The following is a 24,747-nucleotide window of genomic DNA, read 5'->3' as shown; positions in this document are numbered from 1 at the left end:
CACCCACCCCCAAAAAAGTTAGGGCAATGCAGAAAATGCCTTTGAAAGATATGCAGCACTGTTTCTTCCCATTTAAATTAAGAAGTTGTGCAGGTTTTGAAATACTTAGCATTGCAAGGTATCTGAATAAAGGTATTGCTACCACTGATGATGTTGCAGCTGAAAATAAAGATCACCTGACATTAGAAGATGGAAAGCGTTTCACAGAAGGTCTATGAAAGAAGATGGGCAAGTGCAGAACGTGGAAGATGTGAGGCTTTGACCCTGTCAGGAAGGTAGGCTAGGCGATGTTGTTAAGCAAGATCTCTGGTTGTGGATGGCCATCGACTAACAGGTCTTTGAAATTGGGGAATGAAATATTCCGCCTCTCAGGGAAGGGGGCCATTTCTTGCTACGGATGTGTTTTCTTCATCCTCGGCTCAATTTTCTTTCCTTTCTCATCTGTAGTGAACCAATCTGCCATTTAAGTTTACCTAAACTTGTAAAGCTTGCAACTTTATTAATAACCGACCATGTTCTGTATCAGACACGTAGGCCTCTCTTTTTGGAAGAATTCTCCATGACCCCTTCCTTGGCACGGGTTTGGAAGGGATTGGTAAGGGAGAAGCTGCTTGCATTTTCCAAGGGCTTTTTTAGCTCCAAATCAGTGAAGGTAAACCAGCATTTGTGAAACGGGAAACAAACCTGCAACTGCCTACCCACTTATCATGTGGCTGGCCCTGAACTAGTGAACAGAAATAAACACACATACACATACACACATGTACAGATAAGTATTTATATAGTATGCCTAGTGAAAGGCACCAGTTTGGCATAATCTTGCATATTTTATATATACAATTTACGCACATACCGATACATCCACACTACGCTGTAATACTAAAATTTTGTAATTTATCCTTTCATTGTTCAGTCTCATAGAGATAATTGGAATACTACGTGGTCCAGATGAGTTCAGTTTGCATTGTTGTTTTGATCTGCTTGCATCGGTCTGAAGCTCCCCTTCCCTCTGCTAGCAGTGGGGGCACATGTTTGCAATGTTGGATGGCTTGTGAAACTGTTTGCCAGTTGTGCTTAATACCTAGCAGTTGTGGATATTTGTTTTGTGTAGTGCTATCTGAATGCTTACTGCCTCCAAAATTACAAGTTAGGAAGACCTTTAACTGATGTTTGTTTGTTTTTAAATATGAAGAAAATCCATTGACTTTAGTGTTTTGCAATTGCACTGGAGTAAACAAAAGGAGATGGTTCAAACCATATCCGATTTTGTTTTCAACCTTGAAATAACAATTTTCAAAATTGTTATTGTTAAATTTAGACTTGATTAATTTGGCTGATTTGTCCTTTAAACTTCATTATGGCAAAATCTTGATTAAAGTAAAGACTGCTAACCTATTCTATACAAATTATTCACAGTACTGCAGCTTTTTTCCAGAGTTTAGATCACAGCTGTGGAGCCTTATAATACAGTTGATTAAATGATGCCACAAATGCCAACTTCCCACTATTTACTGCTTTTACTGTATAAAAGCTTAAAGAAAATGATAGCTTTCTTTTTCTTCCATGCTGGTAAATACCAGGAACCACAGGATATATTAGGATTATTAGGACTAATTTCTCAGAGACCATGCAACATCAGAGGATAGGAGTTGAATCTTCCTTTTGCAGAGGAAGATTATACTATACCAGGAAATAGCATGCTATCCTTTTGGAGCTCTGGATAATAAACAAAACCGTGTGATAAATATTGTTATATCAAATAACTTGCAATGAAACCTGTAGAAAATTAATAAAATAAATATTAGGAGGAAGAGATGGAAGATCTAATTTCATCACAGCAAAGTGCAGGAAACTCACTTGTTCAAGTTGCATAATGTGTTGTTTTTGGTTGAGTTTGGTGAGACACCAAATGTCATGAATAAACCACAGTGTAATGAATTACATTAAGTCATGAAAAACATCGCCTCAATTTTAGAGGAATGAGCTTGATTTACCAAGTGAACTATGTGTCTAGTTCTTCATAAAGAATCCATTTATATCAAGTTATCCACAACCCTCAGCCCACCCCATTCCTCTGCTGGCTATAAATTATAAAATCTCCAAGGAATTTTATTTTTTCTTTTTCAAAGTACAGGCCTATTAAAAACCATCAATCCATAGAATACATAGCAAGCCCACGAGAAGAAAAGTATACCAAACCAATCTTGGTAACCAAGAATCAAACAGATACATATCTGTATTTTCCAGCAAAAGTAACTGCCTAATTGGAGATGGGGGGGGGGGGGGGGCTTGTATTTGTAGGAACTATTTTGAACATAGTTGTGAGTTTCCAAGCCAAGCTATTTGTGAGTCAGTCATTTGCTTCTTTTAAAACTTTCTATTTCCCTTAACAAGAAGTATTACAAACGAAATTTAAAGGATGAAGCCAGTTCTTAATGCATTGGTTTCTTTTTTTTCTCCCTTGCATTTCCTTTTGTGGCTATTTTTTGGGCCTTTATTATTTTTTTCCAGTGAAGGTGCCAAACCCATTCAGTCCTTTGGCCAACGGGGCAGCCATATATACCCGTAGATATATACAATATTTATATAAAAGAAATAAATTTTCAATAGAACTTCAGCGAGGGAAGAAGCAAAACACCACTTTGAGGTGCATTTTTGTTTCTGTCATGAGTTTCCACAGGTATCTCTTCTCTTACCGTATCTTCCATGGCCTACCCTGTACATCCGTCCCCCAAATATTTATATGAACACAATATCACGAGGAATCTTGTGGTAGGCCTCACATTCATTAGCTGAGAAAGAGGACCTACCTATAAAGTAGTTTAACACACCTAGTATCTTAAAGCAGACTGTTACGCTGCCCCAGCAGATTATTTTGGACAGGTGAGGCTTGTTAAGATGGTGCTTGTGGTAGCTACCAGCATACATCAATTTGCACTTTCGTGGCGGTTTTCTTTATATTTTCTTCTACACAGAAGGAATACAACGTGGTGCTTTGTTAGGACTGGGATTGGGATTATGACTTCTGTTCTCCCCCCAGGATTGACTCTAGTATTTGAGTTACAGGCATTCCTCGACTTACAACCACAATTGAGCCAAAAATTTATGTTGTTAAGTGAAAGATTTATTAAGTGAGGTTTGCCCCATTTTACGACCTTTCTTGCCACAATTGTTAAGTGAATCATTGCAGTTGTTTAGTTAGTAACCCAGTTGTTCAGTGAATCTGGCTTCCCCATTGACTGATTGTTGGAAGGTCACAAAAGGGGATCATATGACCCCAGGACACTGCAACCGTCATAAATATGAACCAAGTGGCCAGGCATCCAAATTTTGATTATGTGGCCACGGGGATGCTGCAATGGTTGTGTGAAAAATGGTCCTAAGTCACTTTTTTCGGTACTCTTGTAACTCTGAACGGTCACTAAACGAACTGTTGTAAGTCGAGAACTACCTGTACTTGCTTGAATGCATCTCGTTTGGGTGCCATTTGCCCCATTCTGTTTAAGCAGGATGCATTGAACTTACCTAGCTTGTAACTTTCCTAACTTTGGACGACATATTGTAAATTACACTAAAGAGGTACCTTTCTTCCCCACTCTTATCCTGGGCTGCAATGCAACCTAAAAGAACAATGTGTTTTAGGGAACCTGGGTGGAATTAAAATTAGAGAAAGGGGAAACTGGTCTGTATTTCCAAGGTCCTAGTTTATTTAGCCTTTGATCATAGAAACCACATCATTTTAAGGGTAGTGGAGCCAAATTGAGGGCATAGCGCTTTCTACCAAGAAAAGGTACATTTCCTATCCTGGACTAAATTCTGTGAATCTATTCTGGTTATTTGAGTCGTGTACTGGTTAGCATCTGTGAAATTGCCAGCACACACAGTTAAAAGTAATTCTTTTGTTTTTTTAATGGGCAAGAGTAAGAGTGTGAATGCTCTTGTTCTGTATTGTTGAAAATTAATTTTATGTAACAGGTCAAAATCTCACTATGAATGCCTGTAAAATGTTTTGTTAGTCTTTACCTCAAATTGTTAAACACTACTGTTAAAAGACGTGTAAGAATTTTTTTTCACTACATTCATTGTTTTTTAAATTTTTCTTAAGAAAATATAATGAGGAAAACCATCTAATCCCTGTGGGATTTGTTTCCCCCAAAATGGCTTATTATTCTGTTGGGATACATAGTCCTCTCTGTATTTCTCCTCCTCACATGCAAACACACTTTTGTATTGTGAAGAGAGAATTTTTAAACGGTACCAAAATTAAGCTTGATCAGAATGACTTTGCAACAGATTTCAATAAAGCAAGAGCTTTGGGTTATTAAAATGTACTGTATGTTCAGGCAACATAATGATAGAAAGGAAGGAATAATAATAACCTGAGATGGTAGCCCAGATTAAGAATTTTATTTAATCAGGAGATCATGTTTTGGATTGAGAATAATCTGGCACCAAATGCATTTTGATTATGCAAATTGCTTAAACAGATTTGATATTGACGTGGTGAGGAAAAAAAGACAGCTTCTCTCTCTGGCTATGACATTATTGCCTAGAGAATCCTGAGGAACCATTGCTTTGAAGGACATGTTCTGCCATGTGTATGTAAAAATGCTCTTGCTATGCGTGTGGTAGTTTCTGAAATGCACAAAATTCGAATGGGATCAGCTTGCCTGCTGCTATAAATGAAATTGGCCACATTGCATTGAAGTTAGCAATGCAAATTCATATCTTTGTTGTGTTTCTTGTTCTCATGTTTTAAAGTGGAAGAGCTAGTGACATGCTCTATCTTACTGGGGCTATCCCATGCACAGTGCTCTTCCCTGCCCACATTTTATCTTCATATCCTGACTTTCTCCTATCCTGTACAGCTAGACCACTGAACGCCAGCAAGCTGCTGAATATCCAGAAGCAGCCTGCCCGTAACAAGTGTGTGCTTGCTTTCCAGTTAGAATGTATTGTTCTCTCATATTCCTCCCGCCAAACAGTTCCAAAAATCATGTGTTTAGTGTAAGTACGTACCAGTGTCCCTTCTCTGCTACTCAGAATATAACTTCTATTCTTTCCAGCCCATTCCCATTTTAAAACAAATATTGTTGTACAAAGTACCTGTACTAAAAAAATAATAATAAACTATTTACACGGTCTTTAACTTTGTGTCTCAGCCCTTTTTGGACTACAGTACTCATCATTGGGGAAAAGTACTGGCTGTACCTAGGGGGTGTCAACATCTGCATTACAATTGTTCCAAAATTGGGAAGTGTTTAGCTTTTTCGAGAAAATATTGTGGGTTGTAATCACAACTGGAAGGCCTATCTTACCATTCTTACTACTCATAAAAGTCCCACATCATATCCCAAGTTCTGCTAGGCAAACTAGGATAGGCCGAAAAAGAAGTATGTGGTCCGTTATTCATAATACCTGACAACTTCTGGGAAACTTAAAGTAAGATAATCGCTGTGACATGAATGTGGAGAACCTGCAGGCATTAGCTCCCATCAAGGAGGGATGCTCTAGGTAGAAAATGTTCTACAATGCCATGTTATTGTTTGTGTATACATTGAAGAATGAGCCCACTTTATCTTGTCTCCCAAGATTTGGGCCAATAATGAAGGTTAAATTAGAAGCTGTTAACAAACAACGTTTGGGCCAGTCACTCTCTCTCAGCCCAACACACCTCCCAGGGCTATCGTGGGAAAATTAGCAGTAGGAACGTGTGTCGGATATGTTCACCACCTTGAGTTGTATGTAAAAATAATAAAGGTGCAATTTAAATAATGTATACATAAATAATCACATAAACAAACATAACAGATATTTCCAATTGTATGTTCCCCCCTCTTGGTGACCCAAGTGATGGTGTGGTCGCCGTTTCGCGATGCCTGGAAGCTGTGGGGTCCTAGTTGGGGGACAACAGGCTTCACCTGAACCCTGGCAAGACCAAATGGCTTTGGGTACACTGGGCTCCGGGATCCTGGACTTTGTCATCTTTGACTCTTGACGGGATGGCACTTCCTCAGAAAGACCCAGTTCGCAAATTGGAGGTTCTCCTGGACTCATGACTCCTATTTAAGGAACAGGTGGCAGTCAAGGCTAGGAGAGCCTTTGTAAAACTTCATTTTGGGCGCCAGTTGCAGCCTTTCCTGGACCAGGATTCCCTGCACTCAATCGTTCAACCCCATGTCATCTCATGATTGGACTATTGTAATATATGTTGAAACTATATGGGGCTACCCTTGAAGAGCATTTGGATGCTGCAGCTGGTCCGGAGTGCAACGTAGTAGTTTTGGGCCCCCCCAAAATGGCCCCTGTAACACCACAGCTCTGCCAGTTGCATTGGTTACCAGAGCCGTGGTGGCGCAGTGGTTAGAATGCCGCATTGCAGGCTAATTTTGCTGACTGCCAACTGTCAGCATCTCGGCAGTTCGATTCTAACCAGGCTCAAGGCTGACTCAGCTTTCCGTCCTTCTGAGATTGGTAAAATGAGGACCCAGATTGTTGGGGGCATTGTGTTGACTCTGTAAACCGTTTAAAGAAGGCTGTAAAGCATTGTGAAGCGGTATGTAAGTTTAAGTGCTATTGCTATTGCTAGTCTGCTTCCGAGTGCAATTCAAAGTGTTGGTAATCACCTTTAAAACTCTTCATGCCACGGGTCCAGGTTACTCGAGGGACCATCTCACCCCACTGGGATTGACCCAGTGCTGGCAGGGGAGGCATGCTGCTGGTCCTGTCAGCTTTACTATTCTGTCTGTCAGGGTCCAGGAGGAGGGCCTTCTCAGTTGTTGCTCCTTGCCCCTCAATGTGAGGCTAGCCTCTACCTCCTATATTTTCGTAAGGACCTAAAGATGTGGCTGTGCCAGTCAGCCCCAGTGGGGAACAGCACAATGGAGGTGGTTGATTGAGTAATAACAGATCCCAGCTCCCCCCCAGTGCCCCCCACCCTTCTCGTGTGTCTTTGGTTTTAATGTTTGATTTTAACTTTTTGGTTTAACCTAAATGCAGGTGTAAGCTGTCCAGAATTACCCTATGGTAAGATGGGCAGCCAATACATTTTTTAAATAAATAATTATTAATCAACTTACCCTTCATTTAGGGGCCAAAGTTCCAATGACACTGAAAAAAGAGACTTACAACTGGTCCTCACACTTAGAACTTGCACAGCATCGCCATGGTCATGTGCTCAAAATTTGAGCATTTGGCAACCACCATATATTTTGCAATGGTTGACATATCCTGGGGTCACATGATTGCCATTTTCAACCTTCCCAGTCAACTTCCAACAAGCAAAGTCAATGGGGGAAACCAACTTGCTTAAAAAACACGCCCTTCACTTAACAACTAAAATGATTTGCTTAACAATTGTGGCAAAAAAATATATATCAAAACTCACTAAACCACCCCCTTGCTTAGCAATGGAAATTCTGGTTCCAGTTGAGATGGCAAGTCAACAGCTGCCTCTGTTAATTACTTGACCACTAAATAAGGGTTTGCAAACAAAGCATGTGTTACGTTATCGAGGATCAAATGAGCGGCATTTGCAAATGATAATAGGAAACTGTATCATTTGCGTTATCGCTAACAAAATTCCCTTGTTATGACAAAAGTAATCTCAACATTTTCTAACTTTGAACTTTTTGCTACTTGCTTCTTTAAAAACATTTGGAGCTGGTTTAGTTTATATTTTATAATATAGTTTGTTATAAGATATATTATAAATTTGTAATATAAATATAATATAATATGGATATTTTATAATATAATTTAATAAAGAAATGGTGTAAAATTCTGGGCTATGATTGTGGGCAGGCAGTAGTTTAACATACTGTGGAAATTCAGCCTTTTCTTAGTACACTTGGTTAATGGATCAATACATTACAATAAAATAGTTTATTTGCTGGATACGGCATGTCGTGTAAATATATCAGTTGCAAAGTATTAGCACTATTGGACAGGAAAACACAGCCAAATAACACTCAGTAGGAATTATTAAATGTTCCCTAATCTATCTTTTCTCCCAGTTTAATTGACAACTTCCCCACCTATAACAGCAGCAGCATATCTGGCACAGTAGAGGAATGTAGATATTTCAGCACAGACTCAAGCAGGACAGTTCCTTTTGTTGATGGCCCAGTAAGAGAGAAGAGGCACACTTCAACGAAGAGGCACAGCTCTCTAGTCTTCCACCTTGTTCCATAATGAAAAACCTTCCTGCTGCTCATTTACTTACTGAAGCTAGACCATCAAGCACCAGTTCAAGGACAGTAAAAAGATACTGAAGCTTCTACTTGTAATAAAGGGAGAAGGCTAGTAGGTTTATAGACGCTTGCAAAGTCATCTCAGAATCTGTTAAAAAAAAGTGGATAGAAAAATGGTTTCTGCACTTCTAACCACCCTGTTACAATTCTCATGTTCTCCTCTGCAGTTTTTTTTTTTTTGCATGTCCTTTAACCCAGTATTACAAAAGCAACAATTTTATACAACTCACTGCGATCAATTTTACAGCTGCTAGGCATCTCCTTTCTGTCTCTTTCCATACAGGTAGTCCTCACGTTACGACCACAATTGAGCCCAAAGTTTGCTATGTGAAACATTTAAGTTTTACTTAACAAACATGCTAAGTGAGTTGGCCCCATTTTACGACTTTTCTTCCCACATTTGTTAAGTTAGTAACACAGTGAAGTGAATCTGGATTCCCCATTGACTTTGCTTGTCAGAAGGTCGCAAAAGGGGATCACATGACCCCGGGACATTGCAACCGTCATAAATATAAACCAGTTGCCAAGCGTCTGAATTTTGATCACGTGACCATGGGGAATGCTGCAAGGGTCATAAGTGTGAAAAATGATCATAAGTCACTTTTTCCAGTACCGTGACTTTGAACGGTCACTAAATGAACTGTTGTAAGTTGAGGACTACCTGTAATTGGTGAGATGGCTGGCTTGAAGGTTAACATACTAATCAACCTTACTTTCCACTGTTTCTTTAGCCATAATCTCTCACAGACTGTGGTAGGATTGCATTTTGCAACAGGTGGAAATAGTGCTTGTAGTGCAAGCTGCTCTATATTCACCAGCTATATTCACTATGAAACATGTTTGAATATTAATAACTCCGGTTGGTAGTTAGACTGTTGGTTTGAGCTCTGAGCATGGCAATTTGGTTGCAAACATTTCTTCACCATTCATGGAGACATTGCGCACCGACGATGTCTCCTTGAATGGTGACGAAACGTTTGCAACCAAATTGCCAAGCTCGGAGCTCAAAAACAACAACCTGTGTTCACTATTTTTGAGATCTACACTATAAAGCAGTCACAAAAACAACATACAATATGTCTTGGCGGTTTCGGTTCTGTTCAGATTAAAGGGATTGTACCTATGGTTAGTCCATGTTTGGTCTTGCACGGGGCTGCCCATTTTAGTTCAGTGGCACGGAAATTGAACCTAGTATGCCATACAGTTTGGAAATGCTAGATTGTTATGGCACTCACCCAATTTTTTAAAAAATAAAAGTTTCAGGCAATGAAAAGTAGGCGGCTGCAGCTGCTGCAGGACCAGTCACTTGTGAGTTACTTCGTTGTCAGTCTAATACTTGCTCAAGAGTTCTTCATTCTCGACCACATCCATGGAAAATTGAAAATTAAAGACAGTTCCACATATGTATCATCTGACAGTAGTTTTGGCCTTCATTGTTTTTGTCACTATTGGAATCCCAGTCATATTTTCCCACAAACATTCACAAATTCAGCTACCTGAGTTTCAGGAGAGGCTTCTAAGGCACGAAATTATCTGCAGGACTGTTTACATTCAAAGCTGAGGAAATATCCAGAGTACTGGAAACAGCTGTTTCTTCAGGAGCTGGTAGGTGAAATGCAATGAAATATAATGTTATTCTTTTTCTTTCTCCAGCAACCCCTTCTGCTTGCTTACTTTCAATATAGGATTATTGCCTCTTCCACAAATGGGCAAACTCGCCTTCTACTATTTGTTCTGGGTTTATTTATAAGCATCTATGTGTAACTCTGGCTTTTTACATATGAGGTCAAACAAAACTAGCTGAAATGTGCAAAGGTCCTGATTTGGCTCAGAAGCAGGAGCATTTGCACCAAGTAATTTACTGAAATATTTGAAGAGCCCTTGGGTAGAGAAAGCTGCATTTTGGGGTGTTCAAGCCAAACTAGGGATTCCTGTGGAAGAGTGAACAAGAGCATATTTTGTACGAAGGGAGAGAAGCTAGGGATCTGTGCATCCTTACTGAATTATAACTCCCATAATACTTTGGGGGAAACACTCCAGGGAAATATAAAGCCAATAAAATTGACTAGGTTGGCTTTCTTCACATGCAGAGCTCAATTATTTTTTGAAACTAGGAATCAAGTACCAAGAAATACAATTACCAAGGCTGACTACCTTACCTTTCTCATCTGCAAGTTGGGCCTTCTTTCTGGCAGCCATCTTACCTAAGAATTCAAGGACAGTGATAACATATGAAACTCTTAATTTTTAGAACTAATTTTATTTCCTAGGCAAAAATAGCCCAGGAATATCCTGGGAAAAGGATATACAGTATCTGCTAAAGATTTTGAAGAAAGAAAAGGACCACGGATTTCACTACCCCATAGATTTAATTCTACTGTTTGAACTCTACTTTGTGTCAGTTTAGTTGTCTTTTCTTCATGGTGAGAACTGGATTTGAAAATTACACATATGCACAGAAAGCATTGTGACATATGGTCTGCTTATTATAAAGTAACATTCTGTAGTACATTTCTTATAGGAGTAAAAATGAAATGTGGCAGAACCACAAGGCTGGGTAATTTTAACCATAGATCCTCACCTAAATGCCATGTTCCCTTTCCATCATCTTTCCATTAATAAAACAGCAATTATTTCTTCTCCATTTTAACACCTTAATTCATTACTCTTACTATGCCTAAGCCTAAGTACATAATTCGGTTTCTTTCCACTTTCCCCCCACTTCCTGTGTTGAATCTCGGGGCTTCTTAAAGAATCATGAACAATAATCGTACAGCCAATATAAGAAAGACAAAGTGGTGGGAAATTTAATTGGATCAGATATTTCCAGAAGGGTTGGGGAGGTAGGGGAGTTCAAATCCATGATAATGGAAATCCAGCTAAAATTATTACATGTATATCCCACATTTATTTTGTACAGTTCAAAGCAGCGTGCATAAACCTCCCACCTTCTATTTTCCCTACAGCAGTCCTATGAGTTGGTTTGGGCTGAGAGAGTGACTGGCCCAAAGTCACCCCACTGGCTTTTATGCCTAAGGAAGGACTAGTATTCACAGCAACCTGGTTTCTAGACCAATGCCTTCACCACTGCACCAATTTGGTTATTACTATATTGTTACATATAGTCCCAAAAGAGATCAGTAGAGCATAGGTATCAAGCATAGTTAAGGAAACTTTTCATGGGAAAATGGCTCCTGTTTGAAAATAGCGTATTTTTGGACTATAAGACGCACCGGTGTATAAGACGCACCAAGATTTCAAAGAGGTAAGTAAGAAAAAAAAGGTTTTGTCCTCCCTGATCCTTAGGAGCAGTCTGTAGGCTTCAGCAGGGCTGGGGGGAGGCAAAATCACTCCCATTTTTGCGAAAAATTGATGGAAAATGAGCCAATTTTTTGCAAAAATTGAGGCTTTTTTACCTTCTCCCAGCCCTGCTGAAGACTGCAGAGTGCTGCTGGGGGCTGAGGGAAGGCAAAAATGCCTTAGTTTTTTGCGAAAAACGGCCTGTTTTTTGCAGAAATGGGATGCGAAGGCAGGGCTTCAGGAGGCCAAAAATGTCTGTATTTGGTGTATAAAATGCATCAGCATTTCCACACTCTGGGGGGGGGGGGAGAGGTGTGTCTTATACTCCGAAAAATACGGTAGATGTTTGTCAAAACAAGGATTACCAAAATGGACACACATTTATCTGAGTGGGTGGGTGTGAGTGGGAGGAAGAGAAGGAGGATCATGCAAGAAAGTAACAGTTTCTGAAAATGATTTTTCAAAAGCTTATTGCTAATAACATCAAGACTAACAGTAAACATTACTTCAATTCATTAAAAGAAGGATGTTGAACAGCAATTTGTGATTGAAGTTATATTTTTCAGGAAGGCAAATAGTTCTCACAGGTGATAACAATGAGCCTTGGTGGCAAAGTGAATGCAGGCTAATTGGGTCCCACAGTCAGGAGTTCTATCTTGACATGCGAAAGATCTTCCATCCTTCCACGGATGGTAAAAGAGGACCCAGATTGTTGGGGGCAATAGGCTGACATTGTCATCTGCCTGGAGAGTGTTGTAAAGCACTATGGGGTGATATATAAACATCCCATGCTCTGTTTAACAACTTTCATAGTCGTTTAATGGCCAAAATAGGGAGATCAGAAATTGTGGTTGGTAAATGAGGGGATCACAATCCCTTTCTTAATCACCAGTACCACCTATGATCGTAATGGGCAGGCTCCATTACAGTCATAAGTCAAGGACTATTTGCATATAGCTACCCATCTCACAAACGTGACTTTGGGTGGCATAAACCACCACAACAGCTAAAAACTACCTAGCAATCTAAAATCAGTTACAACTGAAATAAATAGATAAAACCCTAGAAAGTGAGAGAACAAACCACATTCAATTTCATTCAACCACCCAGGATCCTCAAGGCTGGTGAAAAAAAGGGGTGGAGTTTAAGGGACTTCTGGAAGTCTATCAGAGATAGAGACGATATTCCAAAGGGATGGGGGCTACAGCAGAAAAGGCACAGTGCCTTGGCCCTGCCAAATGGAGCTGTTTTGTAGATGGAACCCACTGCATATCCCGGCTGCCTTACAATGGTGCCTTTTGCTCCAGCTGAAGTTTCCAGAATACTCTTCAAGAGTAGCCCCAGGTAGGGCTCATTTCAGTAATCCAAACGGGAGGTGACAAAGGCATAAGTTCGCTCCTTCCGTATGAAGCTGAAAACCTACCTGTTTCGACTAGCTGACCTGGCATAACTCTACAACCTCCCCAGCCCAGGGCATTTTTAATTGTAATTTTAGTTTTTAAGGGTTAATTTCACTGGGGTTTTAACTTTTTAAGTATTGTAACTTATTTATTTATTCTTACCTCCTCTATACGCTATATAATACCTTTGTACGTCGCCCCGAGTCCCTGTGGGGAGAGGGGGCGACTAATAAGTTCAAGTAATAAATAAATAAATAAATAAGTGACTGTGAGTAAGGCCTCCCAATCCAGGAACAGGTGCAATTAACACATCCCACAAAGCTTTACAAAGAGTCTCCTGGCCACAGTGCAACCTACTATTTGAGGAAGACACAACCAACACAATCCCAAATCTAGGCACAAGGTCTGAATGGACAATACAACTTTCTCTAGAATAAAAGATAAAAGGTCACTGGAACTTGGAGGTCCTACAACCCCAAAACATTTGGTCTTACATGATTGAGTCAAAGCCTGTTTTTCCCCATCCAGATCCCAGAGCACCAAGACAGGAACCCCATGGCATCCCTTGGACAGCCATTGCATCACACATGACATGACACTCTGCAGCATCACTCCATGGCATCACTCAGCCCAGGTATACATAGCTGCATATCGTCAGCGCACTAATGTCGCATCAGTCCAACCAACAGATGACTATGGCTTCATATACAGTAGCTGTATATACGGGAAATGAGCGAGCACTGAACCCCATGGCAAAGCCAGCTTGGTGGCCTTGGGTCATTCACTCTCTCTCAGCTCTAGGAGAAGGTAAGGGCAAACCACCTCTGAAAGGCATTGCCAAGAAAACTGCTGGGACCAATAGTTTATAATCCAGTGATTATTGCATGAACTACATCACAGCTTTCCTGTTCTGTCCTGAAAACTGGTCAAAGTCATTTTCTGCTGCTTTGAGAAAATGTTGCAAAATTCGTGTAATAGTAGTGGGACAAGAAATATAGGTAGTCCTCAACTTACAATCATTCATTTAGTGATCGAAGTTGCAGCAGCACTGAAAAAAGTGGCTTATGACCATTTTTCACACAACCATTGCAGTATCCCCATGTGATCAAAATTTGTATTCTTGGCAACGGATTGATATTTATGACAGCTGCAGAGTCCCGAGATAATTTTTTGCGACTTTCTGACAAGCAAAGTCATTGGGGAAGCCAGATTGATTTAACAACCATGTTACTAAGTTAACTGCAGGGATTCACTTAACAACTGTGGCAAGAAAAGACGCAAAATGAGGCAAAACTCCACTTTCTTACTTAGCAACATAAATTTTGGGCTCAATTGTGGTCATACATTAAGAACTATCTGTAACATCTAAGCTACCTCTGTAAACTGACCAATTGACTCCTTGTCAGTTACAATTTAATTTTTATCTTGAATATCTTGGAGTGGTTTTAGGTTGCTATGCATGGGAATAGTTATATATGAAGCATTCTTTAATCCTTTAATGACATTACTCTAATTGTCGGTATTATTTTATTGTTTAGTATTGATAAGCATTTAATCTGTCTGGTCTCTGGTTATAATAAAGTATCTTTTTCTACATTACAGTATAAAACTGTTATAGGATTATAATGGATTTCTACTTATTTAGTTTAACAATATTTTACCATTATTATATTGAACGATACTTAAATTTATTCAGTTCTTTTTGATCCAATGGATCAGATGCTTTCAAAAAGCATTTGAAAATATGTCTGATTAGAGCTTCTTGAGGAATTTGTGTAGATTGATATTGAGGATACACCAGGAGACAAATATTGGAGCCTCATAATCAGGGTTATAAGATTATTGCAATTCCAGGACACCTTTCCTAGTCTGTCATGTCAGTTCTAAAGAGCTTGAAACATTAATTCATATCAGAGGTGGGTTCCTACCAGTTTGAACCAGTTTGGCCGAGCCGGTAGTAACTTGGTGACCTGGGTCGCTGGAACTGGCAGCGACCCAGGCCTGCCATGCCCCCAAACCGCTTCTTCCGGCAGCAACATACTCGCAGCTAACTTGTTTTTGGCTTCTGCACATGCGCAGAAGCATTTTTTTAGTACTGTACACACCCACGCTGTGCAACCATGAGCAAACTGGCAGTAGCAGCTGCCGGAACCCACCTCTGATTCATATGCAGTAGCCATAAAAATATGAAATCTATATTGGGATTCATGTATTTGTTTCTATAAAGCTAGAATACAATTACATTTAGACCACTGTCTAAAGTTCTGGTAAATACATCACCAAAAAGGTTTCAAGAGCTGGAGCTATTTCTATAGGGAAAATGTTTATCTTTTGGCTTTTCAATACTAGTAATAGTAAAGAGATAATAGAGTTGTATAAAATTATGTGGAGAAACTAGGCAATGGGTCTCCTATATTTATAATACTATTCAGCTCATAAAAGTTATTGTCTGGAAGTTCCCATCAAAGGGGTACAGATGCAATAGTGCTCATTTAAACTTAACCCTTAATGGGCCTTCATTGTCCTCTGGTTGACCATTCTGGGAAAAACCAGGTTGAACTAAATGGCCCTTCATCTGGTCGTCTGTGATACTTTTTTTTTTGCAGACTTTAGCAGCAGCCAGAAGGAACATGGAATAATGTTAGCAATAGCATTGAAAACTGTCCTTCTACATACGCGTCTGAGAATGAATGAACCAGAGGCCACCAGTGAGGGAGATGCCAATGATGAATGCTGAAAAGGCTATGCCAATGACAGCTGGGAGCTCCAGAACTGGGGGAGGAGTAGCTGCAGAAAAGTTGGAAATACATGGAATTGAGAAGTCTTGTTCCCTTTGCCCAATAAAACCAGTTGAAACATATGAAACAAGTCCCAAAAATTAAAGATTGCAAGGAGGGGAAAAAAAAACCCCAAAATCAAGGTTCCATTCATTTTAGTTCATTTATTGAAACAAAGAGGAAGATTGTTCTAACTCTTGCAAAAGAATCTTCTTATTTCAAACTCATTATATCAAAATTGGGCAGATTTCAGAGTTGTGGGAGGTATGTTATTTTGGGAAACCTGGCGAATAAGACTTATACTTTGAATGTAAAGAATTATAAGCCAGTTAATATTTTCCAGTATGATAATAAGGGTATACAAAACCTATTTTGTATAGAACTTTGGAATATCTGGTTCTTCCTCTGCACACTATTCCAGATATTTTAGAACAGCAACAAACTAGGCTACGCGTGCAATTCAGCCAGTGAAACTGCTACGTTTATTAATAGGCTATTTACAAATTAAATAGATGTCTTGTTGTTTGTAACTGCCAGAAGTGCTGTTTATAGTGAATTTATATTTCAAAACTCTATTTTACCGTTGCCCCTATTATTTTTGCAATTTTGCTTTTTCTTAAATATTATGAGCCCTGGTGGCACAGTAGTTAGAATGCAGTATTGCAGGCTAAGTATGCCCACAGCCAGGAGTTTGACCCTGACCGGCTTAAGGTCAACCTTCCATCCTTCTGAGGTTAGTAAAACGAGGACCCAGATTGGTGGGAGCAATTTGCTGACTCTGAAAATAGCTCAGAGAGTGCTGTAAAGCACAATGGAGCAGTATAAATCTATTGCTATTGTATTTCCTTCACTGCTTATCTCTTAAGTTCGTCCTTTCATTTTCTCCCTGTAAATAGATCTTATTTTGTTTATATTTATTTCCTTCCTCCTTGTGTGGAGAGTTATTTTAACTTTCAGATAGCTAGACAGGTTTTAAACAATTCCCTTCCTCCTCCTTGCCCTGGGTAACTCCTTATAACATTGAAGAGTTGACTTATAGATAACATTGTAGAGATGAAGAGTTGCCAGCTGCTTTATCTTCTGTTATTCTCTGCTCTCTTCTTTCCTTCTCTCTGAGATCCTAAGCTCATAACTCAGCCTCCCTCTCATTGCCTCTGTCCCCTGGAATCCCAATCATCAAATGTCTCTTCGGAAGTCTTTGAAGTGTCCTTTGAACTCCACTGTTTTCTGTCACCTAGATGTATCATAACTTCTCCTGTGATGGACAGTACATCCATGTTCTTGTCAGTCTTTGTCTTTCGCCTCTCTCCCAAACAACAGCTAAATTTCTAATAACAATCTCTTTTAGACTCCCTGTCTCTGCTTATGTGTGTGATTCATGCAACTCGGGTCAACGTGACAAGAACAAATTTGATAACCTTGGACATTCTGTCACAGGAGATGCCCAGAATGTGATCAGGAGGAGATTCAGTACAGTCTGCTCCTGAATCGGTAAGTTTCACACATCCCTAATGAGAAGTAACTGGAATCATATTGTTAAACAAGCAGAAGCTTTCCTCTCTTTTTCTGGCACTACTATGGAAATAGAGCCAAATGTACACCTTGAAGAGCTAGAAAAACATTGTAGAAGGAGTCATCGATCTGGCCATATTTGAGCCTTTCCATGATACTGATGTGCTGCCACACCTCCTCTCCTTGCTTCTTTTGCTATATTCACAGCAAAAGAAGACATTTGCCTTCACTTTGTGCCCAACCCATACCTCGGGCTGCTTAAAGTCATCCTTAGAGGTTGTGACATTAAAGCAGTGTTTTGCCCTGTGAGCAGCAAAAACGCCATGACAACCGTGGGTACAATCATGTGTTTGGTTGTCCATCTTATTGGTAGACCTATCAGGTGAGCCACAGGCGGGAAGGGTCAATCCCCTGTCTTTTCTTTATTAGTTCTTAATCCTCAACTCAGAGACCTGAATCTGCCTGAGTTGTACTTGCTCAGCAGTGATGGGGAGTTGCAAGATGAAATGTACGAGAGAGGTTTTTCTCTTTCTCTACTGCTTCGCAGCACAGCACCCAACAGTGCATGGTACAATAGCAAAATGAACAACAGCTATAGGTCTGTTATAAGTCTGAACACACTGAGTTGTGTTAGAATCAGCTTGCATGACTGACGTTCTACATCTCCCTGTAGTTTGCTTGATCTAGGCCTGAGGACTGACTAGGAGAAACAGCAGATAAACAGCCCCCTCGTCCCAATCACCTTGCTTGGGCAGCTGATCTCCACTCTGGGAGAGGCAGCAAATGAAAAGAGAAGCAAGCTCCGGCACATAGTTAAACCTGCAGTGCAGCCATTTCTCAAAATAATTGCCAGTTGTGATAGTACTGCGATTGGCAAATGCTTTTCCTGTCAGCTGGTGACACTGAGACAGTGTGAGAAGGGTGGCCTTCTTTGTGTGGGAAATGACATTGTCCCCTGGCTGCAAGCCATGGTTAAATGCAATAGGGGAACCACGGTGGGAACAGCAAGGCTTATCTGCTGGTTCACGGATGGGAGCAGAGCACTTGAACTGAGCTACAGGGAAAGCCCCGGGACTTCTCCTAGGAGAGGAGATGGAATTCAGATTCAGAAGTGGCTCTATTCTCCATATCCCAGGATACATGCTTAAAGAAGACATCAGCACATACTCACTCGGAACTTGCTGTGCCTTCTGCAACTTCCTGACATCCTTTGCTTTTCCTTGCTGTTTAGGCAGGGAATTATCTATGGCAAAGGAGGGAGAGACTGACAAAAACATAAATCTGGAAACGGCTTCCATAAAACAAGTGCATATTTTTGAGTTACATTGGCCCACCCAATCACTGCTATATGTTGCCTATAACTAGATGAGAGGAGATGCACAAAGAAGTGTCATGTATCTCTGGATTTTCATTCATATCCTGGAAAGGGGCTGCGCGGACTGTCTTTCCCAAATGCAGGCAGTGAAATCTCTCTGGCGCGAGGGATGCCATTTTCCTGAGCCAACAGCCAAGCGCCTACCTGGCTTCAGACTAGGAGAAGCTGGTCTGAGTGGAGTTTCCACGGTCACCATGATGGGCTTTGTGATGGTACGCTGGAAGTCCCCGCTGGCTGGCTCTTCTCTCCTGCAGCCTTTGTTCTCAAACTGGCACTGAAACAAAAATCTGTCTCAATGACCATCTCTTTGCAAGGGGGAAAAAGTCTGGACCAAATACCACTATCTTTTCCAATAAGATCACTCATCTAATTTTTCAAATAAGTTGCATTAAGCAATTCTGTGCAGAAACTCATTTGAGATAAATTAAGAAGCTTCCCTTTTGCCTTGCCCCCAGGTTCCCAGTTGTTCTTAAGCACTACTTTTCCATGCTTTGGACAAAACGTATGCCATAGCTCAGTGATCGAGCACCTGATTTGCATACAAAAATGCCAAGACGGGTGGAAGAAACATGGGTGTCTGATACCTTCTCTATCCAAGGGGCCAACCCAAAGCTTGGCGAGTAGTAAGACATCTTATGTCAGGACAGCGTCAGAGACAGAAAGTGAGTATTTGCACAGAGCTCCTGGACAACTGTTAAAAGCTCATTTCCCTGCTCTCAAAGGCTATAGAGACCTTGGGGATTGAACCGCTAGTTTTGCTGGAGTCATGAGGTCCCCTGCTGCATAGTGTCAAATGGCAATGCAAGAAATGAATGGAGTGATTGGAGCGAGGCTGGAGCACAAAACTTAGCCGTTGGCGTTGGTGGTATCTTGGGCGTGATTCCTGGTCCTGAACTGCATGTTGAGGTGCTAACAGGTTGACATGGGAATCAGCTGCACAGCCGTGCTGGATAAGCAGGTACGAAGATATAATTGAAGAATCCGAAGAGGCAGAGATGAAGCATTGTTGGATGGTGAAGCCAAGACAGAAGTGAAATGTGACCAAAGATGCCTGGAGGACAAAACAAAAACAAAAAAACCAAAGACCCACCATAGAATTAGCAAACCCAAATACTTGATCTTGAAAGGATGGAGTAAGGAACAGAGAAAGCATCATGGGGCTCTACCTGCGGGGGCTGTAAGCCCAAATATATACAATCATATGGATTTTTCTTGATGGTTATCATAAATATGGCTGTAGTTGCTTTTTTAAAAAAAATATCCCAAAAATGCTGACTGTCCAACTAACAGCTTATACTCTTTTCTTGTAAAAACTGGGCAATCCCAACAACCATATTTGGCAAAATGAAGGCCCATTTACTGAAGGCTTCCCAATAGAGGAAAAAATCACTTTTCCTTCCATAATAGCTACCAAAAAAAGAAAAAGAATATTCACTCAAGTGACCAATCCTTGAAGTAGCCTAGAAGTAGCCTCTAGTTAACATAGACTTTGAGATCTTCTTTCCCAAGTTTTGGGGAAAAGAGCAAAAGGCTCCAAAGTCAACACCCTCCAGATATGTAAGATTTTGAAACCATCTCAAGTAGTATCTAAATTGGTACTTTAAAAGAAGTAAGCAGACTCTGGCCTAGTTAAGAAGAGAGATGCTGGGAGTCCTGGCCAAAACCCCTGAAATAAGACCACTTGGAAATATGAAGTGGCCTTGCACTATTTAAGGGACAAGAAATTAAAATTTTTGCACAAGAAGTCTTTTTTTTTTCCAAACGGAATATTAGTATTACTTCCACAAAGACCCGGCTGTTGGCAGCGACAATACAAAATCCTGGTTGGTTGACAAAAGCCTCAGAACTGGACACTTCTAGGCTGAGCTGGACCTGGTGAAAAGGATGGTCCTTTTTGTCTTCTGAGGAAAATGCCTGGGTTGAAGAAGAAGAAGAAAAGACAAGGAAAACTTTAGGAAACAAAGAGTTTATATTTGGCACGAGGGTTTAATTGTAAGGATCACAGACCAACTGCATAATGTTTGCCCATATAAAGCCTGAACCTCAGCATGCTTTATGAGGCTTTTCTTCTAAATCTCAGATAAGTAGTATACTGGAGCACCAGTCTGTTTGCAACCTGTTTGTGCCATTGGCATACCAACAGTTAGTTACCCTAATAGCTCACCTGAGAAGGCCAATGAAGCCTGAAAGGGAAATGAAATGATGCTACAACTTTTTCCAAAGCTAGTTCAGCAGTGGACGACTACTAGTTCTGCCGGTCTGTCTCTCTGTCTTCCTTTCTTCCTTCCTTCCTTGGATTTGATTTTTTAAAATCTGCCAGTTTCCCATTCTAACCCAAGTAACAGGAAGAGCAGCAAAGCATCCATCATTAAATACAAGAGAGACGAAGATGCCTATTGGTGGAGTCCATGGAGGAGGTTCATACAAAATGAAATGAAAGCAACATGTTCCTAAAGGCCTCCTATGACAAGGAAACTGATTGGCGCTTGTTTTCCTGGCCCAGAGGGATAAAGCATCGGGTGGACAGCAATCAGACACTGTAGTAACTGCCATTGAGGCAAAACACTTGGCCAGTATTGTTGTCAAAGCTAAAGAACAAATTGAAATAGTTACAGCAATTTCTCATCATTTCCAGCTGGATTCAGCAGTGGAGGTAAGCAGCATGGAAGAGCCCCAGGACTGAATCTGATGATAGAGATCCTTTACAATATGCATCTTGTATCTGATGCTGTGGAATTCACCGGTAGAATTCAGCCTCCAAATGATAGAATTATGGGGTGGAATTCAGCCTCCAAATGATAGAATTATGGGGTGGAATTCAGCCTCCAAATGATAGAATTATGGGGTGGAATTCAGCCTCCAAATGATAGAATTATGGGGTGGAATTCAGCCTCCAAATGTTAGCATTATGGGATGGAATTCAGCCTCCAAATGTTAGAATTATGGGGTGGAGAAGGCGTTGGTTCAATTTCTCCATTTAAAACAGTGGCCCCCAATCTTTTGGCCACTACGGACCAATTCTGGGAAGAGAGGTTTTTTCCACAGCCCAGAAGGGACATGGTTTCGCATACTACCTGCATCCTGCAGAGGGGGCTCTTCTTGTTTGTGTGACCCAGTTTCTGGCATGCTGTGGCCCGGGGCCGGTCCATGGACCACAGATTGGGGACCCCTGATTTAAAAGACACTTGTCTTTTATATGGCTCTCATATTCTATTTATTAATTAAATTTGTTTGCTTCTCATCTTGCTGCAAGGCTTACGACATATAAGAGCAATAAAACCGTAAAAAATAAATATTTCTAATAACAATCAAAATACAAATGATAGTTAAAAGAAGGGGAGGGGAGAGACAGGATATATGGGGGTGGGGGAGATGGAATCTTCTATCGGTCTATCAACCATCTCCATATACTTAACTGCTATTGTCAAGCAAGGCAAGGAGTATTGCTGGAACAGAAAATCACCCAGCATGCAAGCTAAGGCTTAAAAGATTTCATGTGAAGTGTCCTTTAGCAACCAGACCAGAAATGTATTGAAGTGGATGCTAAGATTACTTCTGCCTGGTTGTTCAGTGACTTTGCTTCAGCAAAGAGCTGACACTTTCTCTGTAAAGTAGCTGTTTACTCATTCTACTCAGCCATTCCTACCAACAAATGTTCGGCTGGCCAGTTGCATCACTCTTTGAAGTAGCTTCCTTTCATGCAATCTCTCACAAATGGTATTCTCGGTGGCAGCTGAAGGTCTGCCCATACACACTTCCATATGAAATCATGTTCTAGGACAGGGGTCTACAACCTTGGCAACTTTAAGCATGGCGGTCTTTGCTTTGCTGGCTGGGGAATTTTGGGAGTTGAAGTCCGGCAGGCTTAAAGTTGCTGAGGTTGGAGACAAGTGGGTTTCTGCTGGATCGGGCGAACCGGTAGTGGTGGTGGCGGGAGCTCTGCCCACTCACCTGGACTCTTCTGTGCATGCTCAGAAGCAGCGGGCACTAGCAAACCGGTAGTAAAATAAATTGAAACCCACCACTGGTTGGAGACCCCTGTTCTAGGAGGCCTGTTCTCTCTCCAAGTCTGGAACCATCTCAGCTAGTTTACTTACTTTCTTTATATCCTCCTTTTCCTGCATGGGTTTTTGGATCCCATAGCATAAATCAGATTCAACATTCTCTGTTTCAGCAGCAGGCAAGGTAGAGAGCACAGAACTGTCCTCTTCCTTCGGCTTCTTTTCCCACCCTACGGTGACAGCTTCTGGAAACTGCTGTCTCTCAATGGCAACTTTGGAGGGAGGCAAGAACATGGGGCCAAAGAGTTCATGATTCTCTGGAGGAGCAGTTATGGCCTCTGCAAAGAGAGAGAGAGAGAGAGAGAAACAAACAAATGTGAGATACAGACAGCAGCTTCTTGTTAGTAAGTGAACTCTTTCATGTATTACTGAAGTCATAGAGCCATGATGGAGAAACTATGGCACTATGGAAGTGGCAGGTAGAGCCACTTCTCCGGGCACTCAAGCTGTCGCCTGTTGCTCTTCCGAGTTCCGGTACACCACCCAGCTGTTCTTAATGTGCATGGGAGTGCTGGAAACCGGAAGAACAACCATCCAGTGCGCATGCAAACACACCAGCCACCAGGTCTACCTGTTTCCAGCACGCATGCACACATGAAGACCAGCTGGCCGATGTACATGCGCATGCCAGTAACCGGAAGACTATATTCCTGGCGCGTGCATGCGCACTGGGTAGCTGCTCTTCCAGTTTATGGCCCACACATGCACACCAGCCAGCTGGTCTTTGCATGTGCATGCGCACTGGAGAATGCTCTTCCAGTTTTCGGCACGCACTCACGCGCACTCCTGTTTCAGCACTTGATTCTCTCCTCTATAGATTCAGTATGCTCAGTGGAACAAAGAGGTGGAATGATCTCTATATAGTGAAATCAGGTGGTCATTAAGTTGTGAGTGTCATGAAATATTTTATACACTCAGCAAAAAATATAGAGACACATTCAGGGGTGAGCTGTCTATACATAGTGGCAGGACAATTAAATTAATATAATGTGTCATTGCAGTATGTAATTTATCTGCAAACTCTTTTATCTGGCATGCTAGCAGCGCCCTCTAGAGAATCATGGCTCCAATACCATTAACCTGAAGAGTAACTAACCCCTCCCCCCCTTTCTTTTTTAATCTAAACTAAGTACGGCACTGATGGGTTTACTAGACAATCTACATTAGAAAGTTAATTTTAATCACAACTGTTCCAAACAGCAATCTCTTTCCACCAAAGGGATGCCTGGCTTTAAATCCCCCAAAATATAATTGGCTTTTCCAGTGGATCTTCCAGCAAAGATTTCTGCACACGTTATGAAAAGCAAATCCACAAGCCACTAGTTAAGTTAGTTTGATGGGCTTTTTAAATTTTTATGCAAATTCCCAAAAAACCTCCTTTATAAAGCATGGATATTCTGCAAAAAATTTTTTTGAAAAAATAATTTCTTACTAATTCCTCTATTTGATTAGATGTTAAGCCTGTCCCACATGCTCTTAAATATTTCACAAATTTATAATTCATATTGGTGGCCCTTTGAGTATTGGAAAAGTAAATATAAACACTGCAAAGTTAGGCATTTGTAGAGATTGGCTGAGAACAACAACCATCCTTGCATTGAAGCTCTCTGAGTAGCTGGTCAGCCTAGAATGCGTCCGAAGGTTCATCCATACGTTTTTTTCCCCAAATTGTTAGAATTATTATTTTATGTAATAATTTAATAGATTAATATCAAATGAAACCTGAGCCACGTGGTCACAATTTTTGACCCCTTTGCAATCTGTGATACCTATTGCAAAACAAGTTTTCTCAGGCCCATGATGGCAAGCCTATGGCACGCATGCTGGAAGTGGCATACAGAGCCATCTCTCTGGGCACGCAAGCTGTCGCCTGTTGCTCTTCCGGGTTCTGACGTGTCAGCCAGCTGATCTTCACACGCCCGACAGCACTGGAAACCAGAAGATCAGCCGTGCGGGGCACAGGCAGGTGCCAGGCAACTGCTCTCCCAGTTTCCGGTGTGCACATACGCACCGGCCATGTGGTCTTCCAGTTTCTGGTATACTCACCATATAGTGTGGCCTATCAGAAGA

The 24,747-nt window shown here is 41.0% G+C and overlaps 1 protein-coding gene across 1 annotated transcript in view; it reads right to left on the bottom strand.

Annotated features, from left to right (window-relative positions):
• Window positions 1-7,879: 7,879 nt before the first annotated feature.
• LOC309399288 (transforming growth factor beta receptor type 3-like) overlaps window positions 7,880-24,747 on the bottom strand; it is a 43,204-nt gene continuing 26,336 nt past the window's right edge. The window contains exons 9-17 of the mRNA XM_081966983.1: window positions 22,714-22,955; window positions 20,396-20,530; window positions 19,350-19,667; window positions 18,761-18,890; window positions 18,413-18,505; window positions 15,629-15,739; window positions 10,412-10,456; window positions 9,749-9,854; window positions 7,880-8,340 (exon numbers count right to left, since the gene is read on the bottom strand). Of these exons, the coding sequence (XP_081823109.1) occupies window positions 9,769-9,854; window positions 10,412-10,456; window positions 15,629-15,739; window positions 18,413-18,505; window positions 18,761-18,890; window positions 19,350-19,667; window positions 20,396-20,530; window positions 22,714-22,955 (1,160 nt within the window). The 3' untranslated portion in view covers window positions 7,880-8,340; window positions 9,749-9,768. The remainder of the gene's footprint in view (window positions 8,341-9,748; window positions 9,855-10,411; window positions 10,457-15,628; window positions 15,740-18,412; window positions 18,506-18,760; window positions 18,891-19,349; window positions 19,668-20,395; window positions 20,531-22,713; window positions 22,956-24,747) is intronic.

Source organism: Natrix helvetica (genome assembly GCF_964273705.1).
Source record: "Natrix helvetica genome assembly, chromosome: 1".
Taxonomy (NCBI): Eukaryota; Metazoa; Chordata; class Lepidosauria; order Squamata; family Natricidae; genus Natrix; species Natrix helvetica.
Note: the sequence above shows the minus strand (reverse complement) of the source record. Positions and strands in the feature narration are given on the sequence as shown.